Below are 25,144 nucleotides of genomic sequence, written 5' to 3'. Positions count from 1 at the left end.
CCCCACTTGTTACAGCCAAGATATGCAAAAGAGCAGGAAACCAGAAACTGATGCTACAATTCACTCAGGCTCACCAAAAAACAGACAATAAAAAATTAGAGAAATGTTTCCTGCTCTGATGAGTCTTGGTTTATGCTGCGACATTCAGATTGGACGGTAAGAATTTGGTGTAACATGAAAACATGGGTCCAACAGTTCAGGCTCCTGCTGGCCGTGTAATGGTGTTGGTGCTGTAATTGGCTGGTTTCTTGAACATGACAATGAGGTAACTGCCCTTAAATGGGATGCAATAGAACATATCTCAAAGGTGCTCTATTGGAATAAGATCCATAAGCGCATTTTGGGAATGGGAAATTCACATCATAGATGTGCAGCTGACAAATCTGCAGCAACCGTGTGATGCTTTCATGTTGTTATGAACCAAAATCTCTGAGGAATGTTTCCAGCACCTTGTTGAATGTATGCAATGAAAAATCATGGGAGAAACAAAACACAAAGATGGTCCAACCTTGTACTAGCAAGGTGTAACTAATAAGTGATTGCCTAATATTACTTTTGTCTTGTAATAAACGTTTTGGTGTAAACAATGGAAACTCTGAATCAGACTTAACATGACTGAGTTGATTTTGCACTGCTGGGAGTCAGTCTCAGGACACCAGCAGTCGACTTGTTAGTGTAGCTAACAGGCTGAAAGATATTAATATTATTGGCGTCATATTATTTATAACATAATAAGGATGAAAACTGGTTGGAGGGGCACCCGGCGAATTTTTGCACTTTACAACAAACACGACTGTTTTTTAAAATTCAGTAACTATTAAAACTTCTTTCATTGTTAAAGAAACAGGAAAACAACAGTAATTATCAATGTCTAGGTTATTAAAATGATTAATAAAATTGTCACAATATGACCTTCCAGTCTGTAATTTGTTGATTAAAACAGCACTCTATAACATTTGATAAAGAACATTATAACAACAGTTATTTCCTTAAACCTGGGCATGCTGCCACAAGGCTTTATATTAAGTTATTGCACCAACACCCAGAAGAATGCATATTATTAATGTAATTAAAGCGCAATGTAATTTAAAGCTGCTCTCCAAGTAATAATTATACACCGACTTTCCACTCCAACTATTAATCTGGAGTCACAATATATTAAATCTGTCCAGGACAGAAATCCCAGGAAGTTTCAAGGATAGCCACTTATTTAGATGACACGTCATTATACTCGAGAAGCGTGGAAACCACCCAGACTAAAAAAGAAAGAAAGAAAAAATGAAAATCTTGGTGTGCCCTTCAGCAGCTCCCATAAAACGAGAATTCAAGATCGTACGAGGCAGGACAAAGCTGGCAGCTGTTGTTTGCTGGCTTATTGACGCGTCGCCACTTTCAAACACGGGTCACATTCACACATTCGGCTTCGAAAACAGAAACGATCGTTTAGCGAGAGGACAAATTATGCAAATGAAAATGCATTTGAGTACATGTAAGCGGCATTTCCCGATAACACACCACTGATAAAGAAGTGGCTGCGGCGACGGCTGTCAATTAAGCAGGAGAAGCAGAAAGCTTCGTTACTTAGTGCTCAGCTGAAGTGAGGAAACATACAGATTGCCAATTTGTTCAGGATTTCTGAAATGTGCAAACACTCGCGTCTATTTTCAGCACCTCTCGCCGCGCGCAGAAATAATGAGGAAGACATCATCTTTTAAAAATACATACATTTGAAAGTTTATTCAGAAGTCATGTCAGTAGTGAATTGGGAACAGTCATTATTACTGAAATCCAAGGTTACAGCAATCAAGGACAAGATCTGAACAATGATAACGTGGTAGGAGTTAGTTGTATGTGCACTCCAAAATTTTACCAATAAAATCCATCTTTTTTTTTTCCACATACCAACTTTGTAAAGCCCCTGTCAATTCAAAACCTACAAGCCCTTTTTTGTTCATATAAATGCCACTTAATCTAATGACACGTTAATACAAAAAATCATAATCAAGTCACATACAAAAAACCTGAAATAAAATAGTCCTATATACAAACCTCTGTACACAGTGGGAATATGAGTAAAGAGGGAAATAATGCTTTAATGAGCCATTTGCTCTCATATATTTGAGAGTGGGTCAGTACTGGAAAGCCGTTGGTCCAAGCTCGTCTGTCTCAGCACAATGTCACAATAAAATTTCGATGCGGCATTGTGTCGGTCCTAGACAGCATCTGCAAATTCAGTGAATGCTTCTGTGCAACATGCTCCCAGCTGCAGACTGCATCATCGTCAAACAGCAGGCAAAAAAAAACATAACATAAAAAAAGAAAGGAAAAGAAAAGATGGTACGAGGGGGCGGGCTGCGGTGAGGTATTCATCTTGTCAAGCTGGGACAGGGAAGCGAGGAATGTGTGGGTAAAAACAACCACTTTTCTGGGGTTACTGTTGATGTTGTTTTTGTTGCGTTGTCAGTGTGTTGTTTGGTCCTACTGTCAAGTTTCTTTGTTTACTGCACAATTCCTGAATCGATGGAGGCCTGTTTCCTGGTGGTCTTGGGAGGAGGTGGAGGAGGAGTCTTGCTCGGAAGAGGTGGCGGAAATTGCTGCGAACAGACAAAACGGGAACGTGAAACCTCGTTTTTGCAAAATAGTTTTGGATTTAAAGCGCAAGATTAGCATGTTCTATTGCTCCCATATTATTTTTTCTTTTACAAGAGGTTAATACTTGGATCATCTTAAATAATTTATTAAACACAAGGCTTTGATTTATTAAAACAGGTCATACCTTATCTTACAGCCTGCATGGCTCTACAAATGACTGAAGAAGTAAGATAGAGTTTACAGAGCAAAGATTTCTCACCTTCTTTTACAACACACATTATTTCACCAACTCAATCCTCCACCCTGATTGCATCAAGCGATAAAACTACTATATAATGATAACCAATGATAACAGTTAAGCACACAATTATTCAGACCCCACTCCTGTTTGTATGCTTTGTGAAGGAAACAGAAACCTGTTTTCCTGCCAAAGGGCTCACCACATTTCACTGTGTCCCTGTGTGCAAGTCTTTTTTTTTTTTTATCAGAGCACAAACTGCATGACTACAAAGTTTCTCCCTTCTCCAACTGCTGCTTTGTAAATGCCAAATGTACCTTGAGGTTTATGGGCTTCAGCAATGGATTAGTAGCCTCTGAGGCTAGCATTATATCAAGACTTTGCTGAAGTTTAGACCCTGAAATCTGTATTCAATAGTCTGACGAATTCTTCAAGATGGAGGTGATTCTTGGATAAATGCAACATCTTAGCACAATTTTCTGGACCAGGGTTGGGGACACATTGCTTCCAACCTTGTTGAACAATTTCAATGTTCTTAACAGATGGGTGTCCTTATGATCTTGGAATTGCCAAGTCTTATGTTGCTTTTACAGTCCCACTGACCATTTGAGAAAACTGTCATCAGGCAGTAGATATTTTCAGTTACAGCTAAAATATCCAGGAAAAAAACATTACTTTCTTAAAAATGCCGTGACATTTTTAAAATTGTTAATACTTAGAATTTTTGTATTATTAATTAATTTGAAAAACTGTTGAACAATTTGACAGAAAAATTGGATAACATTTTAAAACAAAAAGAATTAAACGGGGAGGTGGTACGAATAAAGATTAGTGGCTAGAGATCTTCTGGTGTGTTGAGATAAGTGAAAGGTGATTTCAAGTCTTATTTAATCCAGATGGAAAATGTCTCAGCTGTTTAAGCCCGTCTCTCCACCTGAATTCTCCTCCTCAAACACCTGAGTTCCCAGCAGAGAGTACAGACAAGGAGTAATGCAAGTCAGTGACCTCACCTCTGCCTCCATCAAAACTGTAAATGAAGAATGGCTGTCACTCAGTCTCAGGACATCTGCGCTCACTACATTACTGTCAGCTTGCTGCCACACGGTGTGCATGTGGCTCTGTTTTACTACCTGTCTGTGGGCCGTGACAGTGGATAAATAAGATTAGTTAACAGAGTGGTGAAGCTGGCTAGAGTAGAAGTCGCCGAGCGTGGAGAGATGAGCCGCTGATTAACAACACGAGGGCTTCTGATGGATGTGAGAGGTAAAGTAATCATCCAATCAATCACGTCTGAGCACCAGGGGCAATGAGTATAAATAACACTGGGTGGACAGGTGGGTGTGGGCTCTTGCTGCTAACTGACCGATGCCTACACTTTTCTGTGACACACATTCTAAAAAATGACGGACAAATCCACAACGAGCCCAAATGTAAACAAAAAACACACATGCACGAACTCGCACACGTCAGCACAGGAAGTACACGAGCAGGGGATAGTGGAGGAGGCTGACCCAAATGTCAAGTGCGTGTAGCGGTCGCTTGTTTCATTACAAGTGCCATGCATCATTAAGAAGCTGCTCTCAGCTCTAATTAAAACACCTACTCTTTGATGTGGAGGGGGTGGTGGAGGTGTCGAGGGGCTCGTCAAGTCTTGATTATCTAGCAGGTTGCCGTAATCAGCTGTGTTGCTTTTCAAAGGCAGCGGAGGAGGGGTTTCACCTTTGTCAGAGCAACCCATCCCGTTCAGCTCCAGACCTGTGCAAGAGGGCACTCATCAGCTCACATTCGTCATTGAACTACATTAGAATATCTTACACAGCAGGGCTGGTACCCAGAAGAGTTCAAAAAGGGTCCATTTCTGAGAAATTTATGTTGATTGAGACTAATTAATTTTTTTTTTTCAAAGAAACTAGAAGAAAGGGGACTTAAATTTCGGAGACAGTCATTACTTCGCACATTTGAGGAGAATTTACAGTACAGAACAGTATACCTCTACTGAATAATGGATTTTCTGGCTCTGCAGTAGGTATGGAGTCCTATGAAACATCTATCTATCTATATATAGATATATCTATATATATCTATATATCTATATAGTATATCTATATATAGATATAGATATATCTATATATAGATATATAAAGACAAGCGTCTGTCATCAAGATAAAGACAAGTGTCAGCCTTAGATTTGCTGTATGGACAGAAAATGCTAATGGTAATGTTACCGTGAAACTACTTGGTGTGCGAATATACACACAGAAACCCCTAAAATACTGCAGTTACAACGTGTCACGGTAAAAAAACAGAAACAAAAATAATGCTGAATGGCAGCAAAGTACGACATCTTACTGGAAACGGCATGCAGGTTGTAGGAAACTTTGCTCCTTGGTGTAATGGGTGGGGGGCACTGCGAGGAGGAGCTGGAGGAAGAAGTAGGGGGTCCAGGTGACACAGAAAGACGGCGGTCTCCAACAATTTGATTAAGGACTTGGCTTCTTGGTCTCTGGGGCCGCAGAGGGCTTATCTGTGTGATCAGACATAAAGAAAACAAGATATCAGTGTGATATTACAGCGGGCTCAAAGTAAACAACGAAAGTTACAGAAGTCAATAAAATAGAACTGAGAATAAAATTTACTGACAAGAGACTTTTGATTAAATATCATAGGGAGCCAATAAAAGATCCCTTAAAGGGGAACATTTTATTTTCACATGTGTGTATATACAGCCATATTGAACGGGCTATTTGCGAAGGAAAGCAAAAACCATTCAGATAAATGTTCTTGTTGGACTGCAGGAACTTATTTGTGGCTACAAATAATTGTTTGCATGCAAGACTGTGTTTTCTCCACTTTGGTATAGCAGGAATTTGAATATGAAAAGCTGTATCCTGAGGGCTATTCCACTCTGTAGTCGACATTAACAAACAACTTTGTAATTGGCCAACTGAAACAGTCAGCCACAAGGGAGACACTAAAAGTAACACACTTTATTCAGGGATTTAATTTTCTCTTGAATGCTGAAGATGAAATTCACATTGTGGGTGAAAAAAGCAATTTCTTGATTCCAGATTATACTTTCACACCGAGCTACTACATCCTAGTATGTGGTAATCACCGGAGACCAATAGGTTCTCTACCCTTGACCCCGGGGGCATGACGCTCGCATCATGAGCCAGACGGCTCCACCGTTGCCAGGGGCTTCTTTTGGATTCCATTCCTGCCCTTATCTTACTGCCGTTAGCCAGGGAGCATTCCCACTGGGCAATGAGAACACAGTGATACCACTCGGCTGTAATGGACACAGCGGTGGTGAAGAGGGACATGAACACAACAGAGAAAGAGAGAGGAGAGGGGGAGAGATGAAGATATGAAGAGTAAAAAGAGAACTGAGGGAACAGTTGAGAAGCAGAATTGTGAGCTACATCATGGAGAGAGGAAAAGGCAAGAAAATAAAGACCAAGTCAAAGATCTGAAGAGAACAAAACATAACTGAAATACTTTTGTTTGTAGCTTCTCTTACTCTACATGAGAGGGAAGACAAAAAAAAAAACAAAAACACCTTCACAGTAACACCAAAAGACACAGCAGGGATATTTCTCTATTCTATGGCCCACTGATGTTTGCCGTGCGACATATATTGCACAATGTTTTATGTGCAAGTGGAAAAAGACGGGTTATGATTGCATTAGGTGATCACATGTTTACTTGCCAAACTTTTCTGGATTTTTTTGCCTTTAATACTTTTCTCTTAGAAGGTTTAAAAGAGTATAAGGAAGGTTGGTAAAAACAAACGAAAATAATTTGAAACCACAGTTTTCACCTTGCAGTTGCACGTCTCCTCCAATCGGTGAAATTGCACTTACATGCCTGTTTTCCCGTGTGAACTTTGGGGGAAACAAGTTGGGATGTTTTCTACAACTGTCTGTTTTCACCCAGCAGGAAGCAGTCCACAGTGATCACACCACTTGAAATACTCTGCGGTCTAGGCAAGCGAGGTGCCTGGAGAGTATCCACAGCTCGCATCACATCCATTTTCTATTGGTGATTGCACTGGGCTGTTAGCTACCTTTTTTAGCACACTGGTGCAAAAACATCATTTGGTCTTCCTACTTGTGAGCTAGCAGGTTAAAGACGGTCGTCGTTTTAGAAATCTGTTCTCACCCGGATCTATGTCAGGTGACAGCTAGAAAAGAGACACTTTCTATTTGGGCGCCTAAAATTAGTGTCACCAAATGAGTATCTGATCAAATTATAAATACAGTTAGAATTTCTCCTTCTGTTCCTGATTTATGAAGTAGCTGAATAACAACAAGAAAAGTGTTTTGGGAGCACATTATGATGTCGCAGTGAAGTTGACCCTCGGCCTTTTGGATATTCAAACTTCATCACTTCCCATTTCATTCTATTTGACATTTATGTCTTATTGGGTCATAATTAGCATATAAATTCTTAATTTATCATGCCTTGTGTGGTCACAGTAACCTCTGACCTCAAACTCCAATCTATCCCAGAGTCCAAATGTTTGACACAAGCCAGCAGAGTTACGAGAATGACCGACCCAAACAGAAGACGTAAAAACGTACCGTCTCTGACAGTATGACAGCTTCAGCTGGCTGCAGAGAGATGTCCGCTGTTTTCATCTCTTTGTCAAAGACCTCCTGGTGCTTACTGTTCCTCTTCTCCTTCTTCTTCTCTTTGCGGTCCTTCTCGGGTTCATCACGGTCTAGTTTGTCCTGAGACTTGGTGTGCAGCTTCTTTGGTAGAAGAGGCTCCAGCGCAAAACTGAATAATAATAATAATAATAATAAAAACAATACATCAACTCAAACAAAATGTGTTAATTTGTATATCCCGACTCATGCCAGAGAACATGTGGGAATATTCCTTTATCAATAGTAATCAGTTTCAAAGATCTACACAAATCTGCTGCATGCATGTGTTTTATGCACATTCTGATTAAATAACAAACAGAGCTAATAGCGCAAAGAATACTTCAGTCACAATTTCAATGTGAAGTTGTTAAAGTTTCAACCTGCATGTGAACTGGAAGAAAGAAAGCAGATGCATTTTTCAAGCACTTTCTCTGAAATTCTCTTAGATAAGAAATCAAAGTGGCACCTCTGTGTATAAATGACACGATTTTTCTCCCCCCCCAAAAAACAACATTGATTCCTGCAAGAACAAAAAAACAGAACGAATGCTAGAGATGACATAATTTATGCCCCAAAGAATAGTGAAGCATGGTGTTACCCATCTGAGCCGGGCCTGGAGGGTGAGTTGTCAGAGGAGATGGAGGTGACTGAAGCTACTGACAGTGGCCTTTGGGAGGAGGGCATGGTGAAGGACCTCACCATGGAGGGAGGACGAGGTCCCCGCCGTTCATCTGCTGGAGGCTGGCAGCAGAGAAGAAAACAAACAAACAAATAAAAAACAGAAAATTATTTAGTTTAAATGTTACTGATTGCTTTGTAGTTACTTAGAAAGTGCTCGGTGAATAAGGTAGCAGTGGGTGACAAATTACAGGAAATCCCAGATTAAAAGAGTAGAGAAAGAATAAATATATGGCATGGTACAGAGGAGCAATTACCATGAAATCATCCTCTGTGGTATATATAAAAATCCTGCATGGGGGCGCCTGAATCACATTTTTTTCCATCAAAACTACAAGTGGAAATGATCTAAGTGAGCAGGAGAAGGCCTACACTAGACCCACTTCTCCCATTAGATGGAAGGGTCACTGCAAATCAATACTAAGCAAGAAAATGACAGGAATCTTCTTCATAGTCACTAGATTGCAACCTAAATGAACACCTAGGGAGAGATTTTGGACTTTGATGTCAGGTGGTGCTCATCATAACATCAAATGAGGGGAAAATGGCTTCCATCACTGCAGCAAAGAATTGTGAAATCAACGCCCGAGGCACACCGAAGGCCTTTTGCTGACACATGGTGGCACAACACTTCATTTAGACACTTTATGTTGGCTTTCCCCTTTAATTTGTCACTCTTTCACTAGCTGGCAGTGATTATACTTTTGTATAATCACTGCCAGCTCGACCATTTTGCAGTCACTCGAATGGTCAGCACCTCCATACCAGGAAGAAAGGTGATAATTTTTTTACACAGCATTAAAAACACTCCAGCTGCCAATAAAACCGCCCACAATATATAGCTGGCTTGTGACAGGAAAACTGTAAAGCTGAAGGTCTTTTGCAGTTTTATCCTAAACCGATGTCCAGTACAGAGCTCGTAACAGAGCCGCTTATCTGAACATACAAGGTTAGCGGTAAAAAGAAAAAGAAGGAATCTTGTAGGACTATTAATTTTTGCTGAAATCTGACAAAAGAAAAATCTCGCAACAGCAGCTCTAACAAAGGAACCTTTTGCATTTAAAGAGTCTTTTCAGCCAAAGAAAGGGGCCATCACACACCTGATAGGGTAACCTCATTATCACACCCTGGAAAGAGATAGCTTTTCTCTTGTTTGAAAGGTCACCACCCTCTTACTTTAAAAATGGGCAGGTGCCCCGTTACCTCAGGCAAGATTGAGTGAAAAGCTTGGTCAAGCAGCAATTAAATCTGTAAAAGAAGAGAGAGATGGAGGCTACCCCACCATGCGCGCACACACACACACACACACACTAACTTCACAGCTGACTGGAGCAAAAAGAAAAACACACGTGACACACAACAGCAAACTAAACTGTGAATTTGCCATTTTTATCACGTCAGCCCGAGCATCTCGACTTAGAAATCTCACCGAATTGTTTCGCTCTATTTTCTGGTTCAGACGCCAGATTATAAAAGTTTGGAAGCACTTTATGACACAGGAAAATCCTGTAAGTCCTAACAAGAGTCAGTCCTTCTCAGTTGCCATGTTTGTGTGCAACCTACACCTGTATCTGTTTTAATGACAAACCAAAAAAGTGAATTGTTTGCACCTCGTTTTTGTGTCATTATGAAAAAAATATATGCAAACATCTTGTCTGCTTTCCACAAAGATGGTTTTGAGCACTCTGAAAGGCGTTTATGCATCTATGGACATGTTTTGCCAACACAGCTCTGTGAGACAGAATTTGGAATTTGAATGAAAATGAAAGCGTCATTCGAAGATGGACATTGTTTCTTTGCAACTTTAATCCGGGTCAAGAAAGCCTTTAAATTTTCTGGGAATACACCCGTAATTAGGTATATTCTAATGACACAAACCTAACAAAATACTAAAGAAAGAACATGTAATTTCATTAGTGCTACCTTTTGAATATTAAAGACATGAATAAATGTACAAACTACAATCTGACCACAGAAAAAGGAAGATCAACATCCTACATAATGGATGTATGAGAGATGTAACAATAACAAATAATATTATAAAATATTTCAGAAAGTCCATCTCACAGAAATCGTTAGCCAAGCACCAGAAAGAACTGCAGATCCCATTAGTCCCTGTTAAAATTAGCACACTGAGCTACAAAGCACTGTCTGTGTTTAAAGAAAAGAAAGAAAAAAAAAAGAAGCTCTAGTACAGGAAAAAGCTCTTACCAGAGACTTTACCCCATACTGTTTCTCCACCTTCTCCCGCAGTTGCTTAAAGCACGCCTCCATGCGGTCATGAAAAGGCCTCAGTGCCTCTGTGACCTTCTCTCCATGGATCCGAACACCTTCAGCGAGATGCGGAATCTGGTGGAAGAAAAACAGCAGCGTGAGACAACTTCATCAAACACACCCTGGACTGCAGAGATGAGAGATCAGCTACATGCTGCTTCTTCCTTCAGAGGAATGCATTAGCGTCTGTCATTAACTTCATAAACTTAATTTCATGCACATGTCCTTTAGCTCATTGCCCTCTTGGATGTGCATATTCAGCACCAGCAGTAAAAGTACATCAGTAATTTTGCATATGCACTGCAAGCTTATCCAGGTGGAAGCAGGAACATGTTACAGAAAGCTGTTGCCATGACACTACCGCCGCCTTCCTGACCCCACCAACATCAATGCAACATATAAATTAAAACATGGCAATGAAAACAGGCATCTACTTTGTTTGGTTGGATGTTTTCTTCTCCATATCTGATTGCAAAAAACAGTATAATGCATCCTTTCAGGAACACTGCTGCCTCCCACTCTGTAGGAAGCTGGTGAATAACAAAATCTAAACACATACCAGAAGCAGCTCAGGTAGAGGAAAAGGGAGAAAGACAGGCAGTGAGCGAGAGTAGGGGGGAAGACTGAAACTGCTCAAAACTAGTAATTAGGAAACCCCAGTGCCACAGCTCTGCTGACTAAATCTGGTAAGAGGAGGACGCACCATCCCTTGGGAGAGTGACCATTTGAGTGTTATTTTCCTCTCTGCTGGTTAAAATCACAGGTTGAGGGTTTTCTGTTTTTTTTTTTTGCAGAGGTGTTTCATGCCATCTTTGGCAGAAAAAAGCAAAGATGTTATAGTCAGCTGTGTTAACAGCAGATCCCTTCTCTCCCATAGCAACTGTAAAAATATTACTTTACCGCGTTACCTCTATAAACGAGAAATACAGTTAAAGCTGAAAAAAGGTGTTTGTAATTCCCCTCTGATGAATAGCTTTAAAAAAAAAACTGCATTAAACGGGATTTAATTTCAACATCTGCATTTACTGATCCCAGTCAGACAATGAAACAAATTCACCTGAACAAATGGAAGAAATAATCTGTGAGACGTGAGACATATTGGATAGGTGGGATAATAAAGAAAAGTGTTTGTGTGTGTGCTAACCTGACCTTCCCTAGCCTACCCTTCTTTATATTCCCAGAGGACAAACTTCCTCCCAGGGCATATCATATCATGAGCCCACTTCATTCAACTTGTCCAAAACACCAATGCACTTTTGTGATGCAATGTTTCATAATACTCCCCAAATCATTTATATTTTATTTACACCCATGTCAAGATAAGAATTTCTGTCAGAAAGGAAGATTAGCAGCGCAGAAACACACCTGTTAAAAGATACTAGCCACCTAGCTATATGTTCTCAGGTATGTGATACGATGTGCTAATAAACAGCATCCTGTGATATGAGAATCACAAAACCTTTGGCCCGAAAGCATAAATGAAATGGAGGCCACAGACACCATGCAGGCATTCCCCCTGTTAGTGAGCACCTGCATCATCACCACTGGGATCTCACGGAAGAAGGAAAAGATGCGTCTGGGTATGAAAAGGCGAAGGGAAGGAAAAGAGAGGCAGAAGGTGAAAAAGGTTAAGAGAAAGGAGGGGGGAGAGGAGTTTTTGAAGGACGAAGTGTTGTGAGATGAAAAAGCAATGAAAAAACACAGCGAGAGTGAAAGCTGAGGCAAGATTCACGTCTCCCAGGATACCCACATCTTTTTATAGACCTTTGGATGATTGAGTGCGGCTGAGTTGAGGCATGGCAACAGATTTCTGCTTGGTGGCTGCACAGCGATAAGCTCATTGCGGAAGACACTTAGGCTCAAGGTTGTCAACACACACACGTGCGTATATGCGCACACAAACACACACAAACTTGCGAGTCTAATTACATAACTTAACTTTTTAAAAAATGCTTTTAATCCTCTCCGGCTGTCTAAGAGAGATATCTGTTTATCAGTTTCACAATTTGGCATATCAGTAAGAGATATCAGCTCTCGTGATGCTAAGGTGAATGTCATTATTAGAAACTGGGGACTTGGTTCTGCATTCATAAAAAGCCAACACCAAGTCCACGGTAAACATTATCTTACAGAGTCATGACAATACAAACTGTAAAAACTAGTTTACTTCATGGAAGAGGTACATTTGAGTTATTTTACGGGATAAAGAGGCAAAGCTGAGGTGTCAGAGATGACATGCTAGTTGGGGAGGCTAGGCAAAGCTAAGAGTGTTGTTGTTGATCATAAGTCACAGTGACAATAACATGTCACTAACAGTGCCCCCTTTCATGCAAGCTTTGAAAATAGCATTCATTAATATATTAGAAGACAATCAAAATGGCACGAAGGATATTGACATGTGGGTAGTTTGAGTTTTCTGCCCCGATATTGATAAATGACGGTAGCAAAAACAGTGGAAGAGTGTATCTAAACCAACACAGCAGTTTGTAAAACTACAGACTGCTTGCAGAGAAGGTCAGACGAACTGAGCACAAAGGAGTCACGAGTACAAGAAAATGAGTGGTTATTAAATAGAACATGCACAGTTCAAGCCTAACAGCATGACTTTGCTGTTCTGTGAACACAGAAACTAGACACAAGCGTGTCTAAAATTACATAGAGGCGATACAATACGGCAATACTGAGGCAATGCAAATGTACAATTGTGGCCACGTCTGTCCTTTTTTAACCCCCTTATGACAAAAGATAATTTTTGTCAGAAGCTTTAAAGGTTACAAAAATAACCAGGACTATCATGAACCTATAACAGTTTATTTTTAATAATTTTTAATGTGTCCCGAATTCACATATTGTGCCATCATAATTAGTGGGCTGCAGCGATTAGAAATCACGCTAGAGCCCCATTTATAAACAGGCAAATGCCAGTATTATCAGCTGACAGCTATAAATGAAATGGCACTGTGGTTTAAACCCCCCCCCCCCCCCAAAAAAAAAAACCAGAGCCTAGTGTTCTTAACTGAACCCTGTCATTCAACTGCCTTTCTGATTCACAACAAACAGACTTCTGAGCCACACCCCGCGGTGGTAGGACAGCCACGCTGACTTCGAGATGCTTGGTATTAAAGCTGCGATGACATATTAAGACCTTTCGTGAAGGTCGCGCAGGTCTTGGAGACGTACGCAACATTTGGCGAGTCAGACAGACTAATAAGCAGACTCCGCTTTATGTGAGATGAAGCGACCAAAAGAAAAAGGCTTCTGTTAGAGGGTCCTATTAGGAAACAAGCCTGCCATTAAAAGATGATGTTTTTATGCTAGTGAATACAATGTTGATGCCCTGATGAAAATTCCCCTGATCGTTTAGCTCCCCATAAACAGACTGAACGATGTAGAAGTGAGGCGTTTCAGGAACTAATTTAGGCATCTTTCCAGAGCCAATTATAAACATAAACATTTCTAAAAACCCTACTTCGTACTTGCCAGGGAGTTGTTGTTGTTGTTGTTGTTGTTTTTTTACAACACCTATTTTCCTGATTTCCACTTGCTCATTTCTCTCTAATTACTAAATGAGGACAATGGGTATTTCAGGATAGCAGTGCACAACGGCTCATTTCTACCCGTTTAGTTTGCTCATTGGAGCCGGCTTGCCTTCATTTGTCTCATTTAGATGGATTCAAAACACAAGATAAACAAGCCTGCAGTCTCTGGCAAAGAGACAGCTGACACCAATTCAAATCTGCTTTAGTGATCGCTCTAAAGTTTGTTGTGGGTATGTTTGGCATAGGCTTTCCTCTATGGCATGTGTGCATTATGATTACACCAAATAACCTCGAAATAATTTGAAACAATGATTTTAAGGACACTTTTTGAAATGGCTCCTTATCTGAGTAGTACCCTGGAATTAAAAAATAAAAGCCTATGCCACAAAGGTAATCACACCAAGATTACTGCTTGCTGCCATTGCTTCATGATAAGTATAAAATTAACTGATAGGTCTTAGAGATGAAATCCAGCTGCTTGCTCCAACCCTGTCATGTATAACGCCTTTGTGATATGCACAACGTTCCAGGAGTGATGAAGCAGCAACATGCTTATTTTTAGGTAACCTGCCGCTGCTGTGTCAACCTCTACTTCAGTCAGCGATTTCCTACAGATCCCCACGTACGCGCCACTTATATGTCTAAGTAAAGTAGGCACACATGGAAAATTGTATTTTTAAAAAAAGTCTTCGCTATACAGCAAAACAATTATGTGAGCAGCATCATCAGTGTCAGACGCGAGGTACGAATACAAGATACATTCTTCTGTGTGAATCACTGAACCATGTAAAGTCAAAAGGCACAACAAAAACAAAAGAGCGTTCCTTTTTAGAGTCGGCGAAGTTCCACCAAAGATGCGGAGCACAAAGTCGACCTATTTTACAAACAACTGAGAGAGGTACAACTTTAGAATACGAAGCAGACTTTTCTTGTATCTGTTCAGATCCTGGGTGAACCATAAGGCAGGAAACCACAACTTCTTGAGTATTAAAGTAACCCACAGTTCAGATCCAGAGAGTTATACTCTATTAAACAGGATGTTGCTTTCCAGCAGTCCTCGTGTGCATTTCTTGCCTGCTGCATGTGCATCTCGCTCAGTGTTGCAGTGATGCTCACAGAGGCTCACATTTCCCCTGTTTGTAAGAGTTACTGCACTGAAAACTACTGCACAAACAATAATGTATGTTCAGCTGTAAGTTTCACACTGATTCATTTTTATTTTTTATGTATAATCACTTTAATGAAGTGTCACACATAAATGCAATTTTACTTTAAATTTCAAAATCACACAGCGTAATGTCTGGAAGGCTGTAGATGGTGGTGCAAGGTTTGAACATTTCTGGTGTTGATTCCATTAATAAACTTCTCTAATAATTTTAACCATAGTGACTTGCCCAAAGCAAATGAATGCAAACCAGTGCCAATGATGTTAAAAGACTGAGTGGGATGAATGCACATTTTCATGCCTCCCAAGCTCCTTCACACCATCTAATCCATACTCAGCATTTTGACTGCCTGTCGGCCATGTCTTCCTATGCTCTTTACTTGTGCTATGGAAAAAGAATGCAAAGAATGTAACATCGTTTAAAGTAAATAATTTCAAACAAACTGGCAAAAGCACTGTTCCCTGAATCCTGGACCCTTATGATGCTTTGCCATTTTCACCTACGTGTCCCATGGCTCTTCAGTGGTATGGTCTTACCTGCCAGGCGATGAGGTCCTTTAGTTTCTCTATCTTTTCAAGGTCCTCTGGATGCTCCTGGATGTACTTGTCATTGAAAAAGGCCTGGAGAAAAAAAAAGATGGCAGACAGAAAAACACTGGAGTAAGTATGACTATATAGAAAGGAGGAAAACCTGGAGTAAAGTTAGGTAAAGGTAAAAATGTAAAGATGTTTGCGATATAAATAAAAAGAAAACTGGGAGGAAATAAAGATGAAACAAGGGTGAAGCACTGGGAAGGTCTGTTAAGATGTGAAAAATGTAGTCAAGACAACCGTCTCTCATCCACTGCTCGCACTATTTCACTGAGACGAAGGAGTGACCTGAGGGCAAAGAATTCCCGTTGCTTCTCCTCTGACTCAGAAGGCACCCTCAAGACCGGTATAACTCTATTTCAGGTAGAGAACCCAATAGGCTATCGCTTTTTAAAATAATCAAAAGGGTAAAAGGGTTGTGTTAAAAAAAACTGAAAAAAGACCACATGAGCCACTATAGTATTTGGATTACACGTGAAAAATGATGAAAAACAGGAAATAGTGAAGACTGAGTTGGGCTTTTGGAAAAGGAAAAAATAATGGATTTATGATGACCTACAAGGAACATGATATAAATAAAAAGGTATAAAACATTAACCATCATAGTGATAGGGATTCAAGAATTTGCAGCAAGCATACGATGATAAGAAGTAGGAAGAAGTAGAGATGCGCTAATTGCAATTTTCTGATTCCGACTTTTATTTTTCAATTCAGATCAGGAAAAAAAAAGTTTAAGCTTTAGAATTTAGGCAACAAATTACAGGATGTTCAGTTACTTAAACTGCATTAATGCTGTGCTCTTACTGAGTCTGCTGGCTTGTTGCTGGCTCTGAACTCTGGACAGCTTTAGCCACTTGGCCTTTGCTTACTTCTTAAAAATGTCAGTGCTCATCTGGGTTAGGGTGATTTAAGTGTCTGATTAAGTTTATTGTTATGAATGTTTTTGTGGTGGCCCACATGTAGTTTATCTTGGCACTCGGAGACGACCAGCATGGGGCAGCGAGTGATGCTAAACAGACCAGTTACTAATCAGATATATATCAAGCTAACTGGTCAGTCACTGGTCTGAAAATGAGTGGGTTTTGGTACTTGGTACTCTAATAATAACACCCAATTCACATCATATAATATAACCTGGAAATTAATGTGTTTTTATTTGAATGAGTTTAAAACATACTTTGATGATCTTAGAGATAATTTAAAGACACGGAGTACCTTTTTATCCTTAACGTGTACTATATGCAAAAATATATACTATAAGCAACAATAAATAACATAGGCATTCCTCTTGTTTCGTTTTCAGAAAATGTTTTTCTTTTTTTGGAAAATGTGTGAGATGATTCTGTGATGATGATCATAAGACATGTCTATTAGAATTCTTTATGGCAGTTACAAAGCAGTTACAAAGCTAGAGAAGTGGATGCTTAGCTCAGCTTACGACAAAGAAGGAAAATGGGGAAACTGTTAGCTTAGCTTGTTCAAAATATAAAAATACCTGACTAGCACTGGTGTGTAAAACTGTAGGCTAATGAAAAAAAATAAGTGCTTTGCCTCTCAGTGTATGAATCTTATATATCATGCCCCTGCTTCTGTGTATTGAACTGTCTCAAGGTCATCTTAGGGTCATCTTTAGTCATGTCTGCTGTGGTAGGCTCCTGCCAATCTTGCCCAGAGAGATAAAGGGGCATCATTTATTTCAACTTTACAACACCTAAGGCTAGAAACCGAGTCTTAAGGTTGTGCACTGGCCCTATAGATTTGAGTCTCCTGGTTCTAGCTTTATGTTTAACAAACCTTCACGGCATTTAGAACAAGATAAAATAAAGCTTCATGAATTGTGGAAACGTTCAAATTAAAGATTTGGACATGAATGTATAAAAGTTAAGATGATTTAGACACATCCAGAACTATTTTCATTTGTCTACCTTCTCGTAGTTGGTAAAACCTCCCATGACAGCTGGGTCCACAATCCCATTCAACAGCATGGAGAGCGGGTTGATGGGAAGGTTGGGATCATTGAGATGCCTCTGTACCATGCTGCTGATCTTCTCATTGGTCTGCTGCATTGTTTCAATAGCATTTTCCAACGGACTGATCTCCTCCTGTGTAGCACAGAAGTTAAAGGTGATATCAGATATTCCCAGCGCTTATTCGCCTGTTTCAGTGCAAATACACATACTGTACACTGCTTTCATCCCTGCGATTACAACAATCAAAGGGAAACATTTTGTGTTACGAATTACAGAAAGGTTATAAGAAGATAGGCTGAGGATCGCTTAACTACACACATAAATCAAACAGAAACAATGAATAATTTTTGATCACCGTGCCCATATACAAACCTGGAACTGTCAAACGAAGATGGATAGTGTGTTCATGTACCAGAACTTCAAATCCCATGCCAAAAAAAAAGAAAAAAAAGAAAAAAGACTAGCAATTTAGAGGAAAAGATGAATGAAGTACTTGGAACTGTTGTCATTCATTTCACTACGGTGTGAAAGCTAATTTCGACACAATCTATTTAACTCCACATAGGGGCAAACTCATCTCTTGGATGGATGAAAAAAATCACTTCATTGTATTAAGAGTTTAGAGAAAACATGCATGGACTGTTAAGTAAATGTCAGAATTAGACCCAAGCCAAAAAAGTAAAGATGTTGTACAAGCGAGACAAATCTCCAATCTGCTCCGGTATGTCTCAGGCCAGCTCGATAAAAAGAATTGTCAGATGGAAGGATTAGGCCTGGTGAATCTCAGCCCAGTCATTAAGCTTTAAATAGAGAGTCTGACCTCAGGGACCTTGCCTCTCCCTGGCTCATCTGGAGGGCAAGCTGCTCCTGACAGTAAATTCTAACTCTGCCTGAAGGAAGAGGTGTCCGCTCCGAATTAGTGTGACAATGGAGAGTAAAACTCTGCTACATGGACTCAGGTGTTTGGGAGGTAAAGGAAGGCTAATCGCACTAAGTAGTGCATTTGTTTTGGGACAAACTAAAAACACATGAAAAAAAAAAAAGCCTGTTTGGACTCTTAATTGACACTATAATCTGCCCTTGTGCTCATGACTTATATGGTGCACTTTTTTCCCCCGTACTCGGGGATGAACATTTAAAAAAAATCACTGATAAAGTAATTACATTTTGATAAAGCTTCAGTCAACACTTAGGTCCTCTGCTGTTGTCTGAAGGGTTTTCAATACTGTAATCCAGGTAATTGTACAAAAAGTGAAAGGAGAGCAAAGCCTGAACTGTTCTCCAGTTATATTTGTGCTGTGTAGCAATTTTCAGTAGAAACAGGAGTGCCTGGTGAATCAATGTGGGCCATCTGGCAGAGAGAGAACGTGCCCTGTCGTTAGCCCGGGGAGTGGCACCCCTGCGTCTATACTGCTTAAGTGGACAAATCACATTGATTGTCTTTAAGCAAGCCTGCACATCCTCATCTGATTAGGAGCCTTGCTTGGCACACAGGCCCTTCATACTCACAGTGGAGACTGACTTGACTTCAAACCAGCGCAGGATGCCAGGAAGTTTGTACGCTGTAGAGTACGTGGTTCTCTCAATCCACATGTTCTGCAGACACAAAGACAGACACAAAATTGGAACACAGTTCAAATCAAGATAATGTGGCTCTTTAAACAGATCAAGCTGCAGCTGTGCCAAGATATCGCAATGAAACAAGACTGCTGTTGCATAAATGAGACTTTAGTGACGCAATGGATTTGGTTGGAAGACGGCTCTACTGCCTCCCCGTCTGGATCGGAGCTCATTTGCTCAAGTGCTCAAGGGCAGTTCCAAAAATGTTGAGACAATGTGTAAAATGTAACATTAGAATAAAAACAAAATTTCCCTATGGGGACTAACACGCACACTTTACTTTAAAAAAAAAAAAGAAAAAAGAAAAAAAAGAATAAAAACAAAATGCAATGATTTCCACATTTCATATATCCTATATTTTATTCACAACAGAACATAGAAATCAAATGTTTATGCTGTCAGTGCTACCAGTCACCCTCCTAGTAGATGGTAAGAAATTTCAGAAAAGTTCAGAAAATTGACCCCTGACCTTGAGAACAAGGTCACTGGAATTTGAAACTTTCTGAGATTTTAAGTAGACTAATCTATGGTATCAATTAAAACATCCTACGTCACCTTATTCTCAAATTATTCTCAAACTCGGGTGTTGAGCCTGCCTGCCCGCACATTCAACCAGGTGACAATGACAACACCCCATTATCCACCTTTTTATGGCTGAAGAAAAAACAAAGAAACTCATTTTGTGTTTGATGGCAGTAAGACATTTTTTAAAAAAGGCACAGGGCCAACTGAGGAGATCAGATACTGGATTTTTGGGAGAAGAATGTTCCGGTCCGATATGGATTCTAGCTGCTCAGCAGTACTGGGTTTCCTCTGTCGTAATTTTCCTTTCATGATGCACCAAATGTCTTCAGCTGGCAAAGGTTCAAGGCTTTTCCACTACAAAGCAACACTATTGCAACAGATGCAGTATTGTCTTACTGAAATATGCAAGCCCGTCCCTGAAAAAGACTTGCAGTTACCTTTCTGCACTGACCGTGGTCTACAAAAGCACCAATGCAAACCACTAATGCAGGCCTTTCAACTGAGAATCGTGCCTGTTTTAAATGCACCTGAGAGCTTGAAAATCAGACATCCAATAGTGATGTTCAGTCTTGTCATTTGTCCCAGAGATTTGTCCACTTTTTCCTCTATCTTTTGATGATATTATGTACTACAGATAATGAGATATTTCAATTTTTCACAATTTTTACATTGACGGGCATTATTCTGTTTTTCAAAAATGTGTAGATGTGTTTGTTTTTTTGCAGATTGGTGAACCTCTCCCCATCTTTACTTCTGAGAAGCTCCGCCTCTTGGGTTTGGGCTTGTGCGATTTGCAAATCACTGCATTCTGTTATTTATTTACAAACACATCAGCCCAACTTTTTTGTTATTGGAGTTGTAATATGGGATATGATATGAAATTGGATAGCTTCTAAAGCATCAAATATTTATAATCTCAAATAACAGTACACATTGAGAAAAAGAACTTGCATGGCAGGGATCACCTGCAAGTGAGGTCTGCTCCAAATGTAGTTTCCAGCCTCTTTTTAACAACCAACACATCTGAAAAGAAAACTAATACTTCTATTTAAATATTTAGAGACTGCGTTGTCTTTAAAATCTACTTACTACTCACTCAGGAGCATCTGCAAATGACAAGGATTTGTGTTTATTGACATGCATAATAGATGTGACAGACACAATATGTCAGGCAATAGATATCCATAATCGCTCTGTCAGGACAGAGAAAGTCCAATCAGTCTGACAAGGGAAGCAAGTCTAAGATGAGTGAAATTCATCACCCTGTTCTGCTGAAGTGACGCCACAGTAAACACAGAGGAAAGCGTGACTGGCTTTAATTTGTCGTCCTTGTTATTGCTACCTGGTTATTAAGTGCGCACAAAGAATAACTCTCTAGATAAACTAAAAAACGACTTGACAGTAATACTTGCATTTACTAAACTGGAGATAGATCACTGTCAGCGATTTTATTTTGTTTGGATGCTCTTGTTGGCACCACCTTCTCCTGTGTTCAAAGATGAATAAAATCCTCCGTCTATCCCTCCTCTGCGGTGTAAATTCTTCTGCCTATGTAAATTAGCTCTATGTTCTGCGGTGCTATTGATTTTCTGTGCTGAAAATATCTACGTAAGTATACGTGCATCATAAACTTGAAAGATTTCTCAGTCCTACGCTAGTAAATTTCAAGGTGGTGGCCGTGACACAACAGCAACCTGATGAGAACAGGCAAAAATGAAAATCCATTTTCAGCTCGACTCCACTTGCCACATCTCAGCATAAAACACTGACAAGCTTTTTGATTCGGAGGCTACTAACCTACCTACTCTAATTTAACCTACTTAAGTACATTATCTTGCAAGTGTGCAACTTGCAAATGGAGCTGAGTCATTTGTTCCTGGGAAATTATTTCATAAATTTACTTGTATTTTTTTCCTGTGTTTCATCTCTGAATGTGTGTAAATGACAAAGAAAAAAGATTTTTCTTTCTTTGTCAGTATAACTGGAATTCTTTAACAGTTACTGGTTGGTACACATTTTTTAAACCTACCATTTCTACCGCTCCTGTAAACGTAGACTCACATGTTCTACTGTAGTCCAGTAACACAGTCTTTATGTTAATTTTATGTCTGAAGTTAACCAAATAAATGGGGAAAAACTAAGTAACAGTAAACAAACAGAAAAAGACGGGAATTACCGCAAACTCATTGTCGGGATCCTTCTCTCCCTTCCTCACCGGCCTGGAATACTGGAATTTATGGACTTCATTTACCGTGTAGAAGCTGGGGAGGGAGAAAAATCAGTACCTGAGTAAATTAAAACTGTTATGGGCAATCCACAGCTTGATTCAAAGGTTGATTGCTTTGCTTCAGGTCAAACACAGGACAAACCGCCTCCCAGGGCAGCTGTGACAGGAATTATTGTGATTTGCATTTGGCTTTTGACTAACTATCCGAGATATGGCCTCATTGTGGGAAATAAATTCATTTTCGGCTCCCACACATAACTGGGAGGCCCTAAAGTTAGCCTGAGATGTCAGACATGCAGATAAGCTGCAGCACACCTGACAGGGGCACATGACTAACAGGGAGGAAATTTGCCAAATCAGGTTAACAGACTTTTCACAGCAGGAAAATGATGGTGTTACATAGTGGCTGTGGATACATGGCTTCCCTTACACAGGCTCATTACTTGCTTTCTTCGGCCCACCTTCATCTGTCTCACTTATTGGCATAAAGAGACATAATCACAGTCTCCTAGGAAAATTAGTACACCATATTGCATTTCCCATTTCCAAAACCACACCATATGGTTCAAAGCGTGCGAACTGGCTTTATTAGCAAATAATTATAAAGAAAATATGAACTGAATCAGTGCCAATCCAGAGCCACAACCCTATAATGATTAAAGAAATGGCGATCAATGTGTGCAGATGGGATGCTTGAACTTTTTCTGTGAAGGACCGATAATCTTTTTGATGAACAGACCACAAAAAAAACAAAAAACCCATTTGTGACTACACAGAAAAGCTGGACTCAGGTGCCCCAACATTTGAGCCTTTTATGTTATACCGAGGACCAGATGTTCCCGTCTATGCTTACTCGCAAAGGGCAGCACACTGTTTAATGAACATAAGACCTATTCCCAAGTTAGCTGAAAAAGTTCGGCCTTCACGTAAAAAATGAAGCCTCTGAACTTCTGCTTTAATAAACAGGTTATTAAAGCAGTTTAAAATCAGCCGCGTTACCCCAATTACGCCTTTTACATGTCTTTAGCTGGCGGGCTAGAATTGATGGAGTAGCATAGTCTGGCAAAGCAAGGTCAGATTGGGGTATGCTTTGCCTGCTGCTGTGACCCTGTGGCTCAAACAGCTCAGTCTCATTGCTATGCACCACTGATCTTTTCACTGAATGAGGGAATAAATGAGAGAAAATGGAGAGAGGGGGACAGAGAGAACAGCACTGCGAGAGTTGAAGAAGTTATAGAGTTAGCTGAAAACGCATCATGGAAAGTTTATATGGAGCAATCCTCTGTCAGTCTCTAAACACGGCTGTCTAATCTAGGCCATTTAACAAAGTTACATATTCTGATCAGATACACTTAGCGAGCAAGACAACAGCGTGCTGAAAAGATCAATGCAGGGGAATGTGACCAGTGCCTTGACTGGGCTTCTGATAAGATCACTGCGCAGGTATATTTGCCTAAAGGCTTTCCCATGTAAATGTCTTCTTTTAATTATGCCCATTGATGCGTTGGATGGCATACCTAAGTGAATTTGCACAGCTGAGCGATGCAGCACATGGCTGGCGTACAGAATGTGTACAAAGGGGAGCATGAGGGCCCAATGTTTGCTGTGGCCCTGACGCGCCACACAATGGTATTAATGATGTCAGAGGAACAATGTTGTACTTGGCACAGTTGATAACAGCAGATGGCTGCTGAAAGGTAATAACCACTAGAACGACAAGAAGGTCAAGCGCTGTTTGTTCTACAGAGACCCACATTTAAATCAAGATTTAATCGCCTTTCTCCATAGCATAAGTCAGAACGCCACACGAAAATGCGAATGCACTTGGACTCGTGTGTCACCACAAGCTTGCTGACCCGTTTGAATGACTGGGGGCAAGTAAACTTGGCTTTGCCAGATTGAAATTAATCTTATGTGACTCTGAGTTATCCACTGTAACTGTGAAGAAGTGAAGAGCAGGGACTTTGTTATTACCTGAGTATTTGCTCAGAGACAGACTTGTTTTGAAACTTGGCAGGCAGGTCGAGAATGGGCTTCACGGTAAAACACTGGATGTCTTAAGCAGAAACATCAAGGAATAAATGAAACTGTTGTACACACATCACTGAAGAGAAGTTACTCAGAAGCTGGTGGCGATTCAACCTTATAGTTAATACTGCAGTAATTTACATTTTGCAGTCTAGCTCTGTTCTAGGACTTCGGGAAGAAACGCCCTCACAGAACACAGCACACATCAATGGCAATCGCTATGCTGTATATCAAGTCAGAAATGATACGAAATGGAGAAGCTGGGGTGGAGGTGGATTTACAAAGCATCTTATAACTGTATGCAGGCTAATGCAGTTTAAACAACATGCCTCGAGCTTTCATCTGGCACTGAGGTCAGCTAATCTGTCGCAACTGCTGACTGTGCTTGACAATTTGTTGTAATGTATTGCTACTGGAAAAAAAAGATGACAGAGTAATGACAGTAATATTATTAACCTTCTGGACTGACCTATACAGCCATCTGAAAAAGATAGTTTTCAGAGCAGTTTTCGCTGCAGCCCTGTGAAAAGCCAAGTACACCCAAAGCACTTTTAAAAGCAATAACATTTTTTTTCATAAAAATTTTTTTTTTCTGGACTTGAAGTGTTTTCTTCAAGTATTGACTTCATCAGCCTCTCAGACCGTTGTGGAATTTTGTCCCACTCTTCTTTACAACATTACTTAGGCTTATTGAGGTTTGTGGGGATTGCATTGTGCACAGCTCTCTTAAGATCCTGCCTCAACATTTCAATCTATTTAAGCCTGGACTTCGGTTGGGCCACTGCAACAACACAATTCTTTTCTTTTTCATAGATTTGCTGCTGTGCTTGGGATATGACCTAATTTTGGCCAGTCATTTGCTGTTGGACAGGTGGCCTGATATTTGACTCTTGAACCCTTTGACGAGTTCAACTAAGAGACTGCAAGGTGTTTGGTTGTTCCCAAATGTGGTGCTGTGCATTATAGGTGAACACCTCTAATCTGGTCTTGTCCAAAGGACATTGTTCCACAAGTTTTGTGCAAATGCAACTTTGCAAACCTAAGC

General features: G+C 40.2%; 1 protein-coding gene across 2 annotated transcripts in view; it reads right to left on the bottom strand.

The window, feature by feature from the left end:
• Positions 1-1,709: 1,709 nt before the first annotated feature.
• Positions 1,710-25,144, bottom strand: part of dock1 (dedicator of cytokinesis 1) — a 199,328-nt gene continuing 175,893 nt past the window's right edge. For both annotated transcript variants that reach the window (XM_085466543.1, XM_085466544.1), the window contains exons 42-52: positions 24,046-24,127; positions 22,021-22,105; positions 19,209-19,295; positions 17,655-17,831; positions 15,676-15,759; positions 10,372-10,509; positions 8,081-8,223; positions 7,414-7,612; positions 5,180-5,354; positions 4,434-4,585; positions 1,710-2,594 (exon numbers count right to left, since the gene is read on the bottom strand). In XM_085466543.1, coding sequence (XP_085322669.1) covers positions 2,499-2,594; positions 4,434-4,585; positions 5,180-5,354; positions 7,414-7,612; positions 8,081-8,223; positions 10,372-10,509; positions 15,676-15,759; positions 17,655-17,831; positions 19,209-19,295; positions 22,021-22,105; positions 24,046-24,127 — 1,418 coding nt within the window. In that variant the 3' untranslated portion in view covers positions 1,710-2,498. The remainder of the gene's footprint in view (positions 2,595-4,433; positions 4,586-5,179; positions 5,355-7,413; positions 7,613-8,080; positions 8,224-10,371; positions 10,510-15,675; positions 15,760-17,654; positions 17,832-19,208; positions 19,296-22,020; positions 22,106-24,045; positions 24,128-25,144) is intronic.

Source organism: Copadichromis virginalis, linkage group LG8 (genome assembly GCF_057382275.1).
Source record: "Copadichromis virginalis isolate Kocher_CV1m ecotype Utaka linkage group LG8, C_Virginalis_male_GT1.1, whole genome shotgun sequence".
NCBI lineage: Eukaryota > Metazoa > Chordata > Actinopteri > Cichliformes > Cichlidae > Copadichromis > Copadichromis virginalis.
Note: the sequence above shows the minus strand (reverse complement) of the source record. Positions and strands in the feature narration are given on the sequence as shown.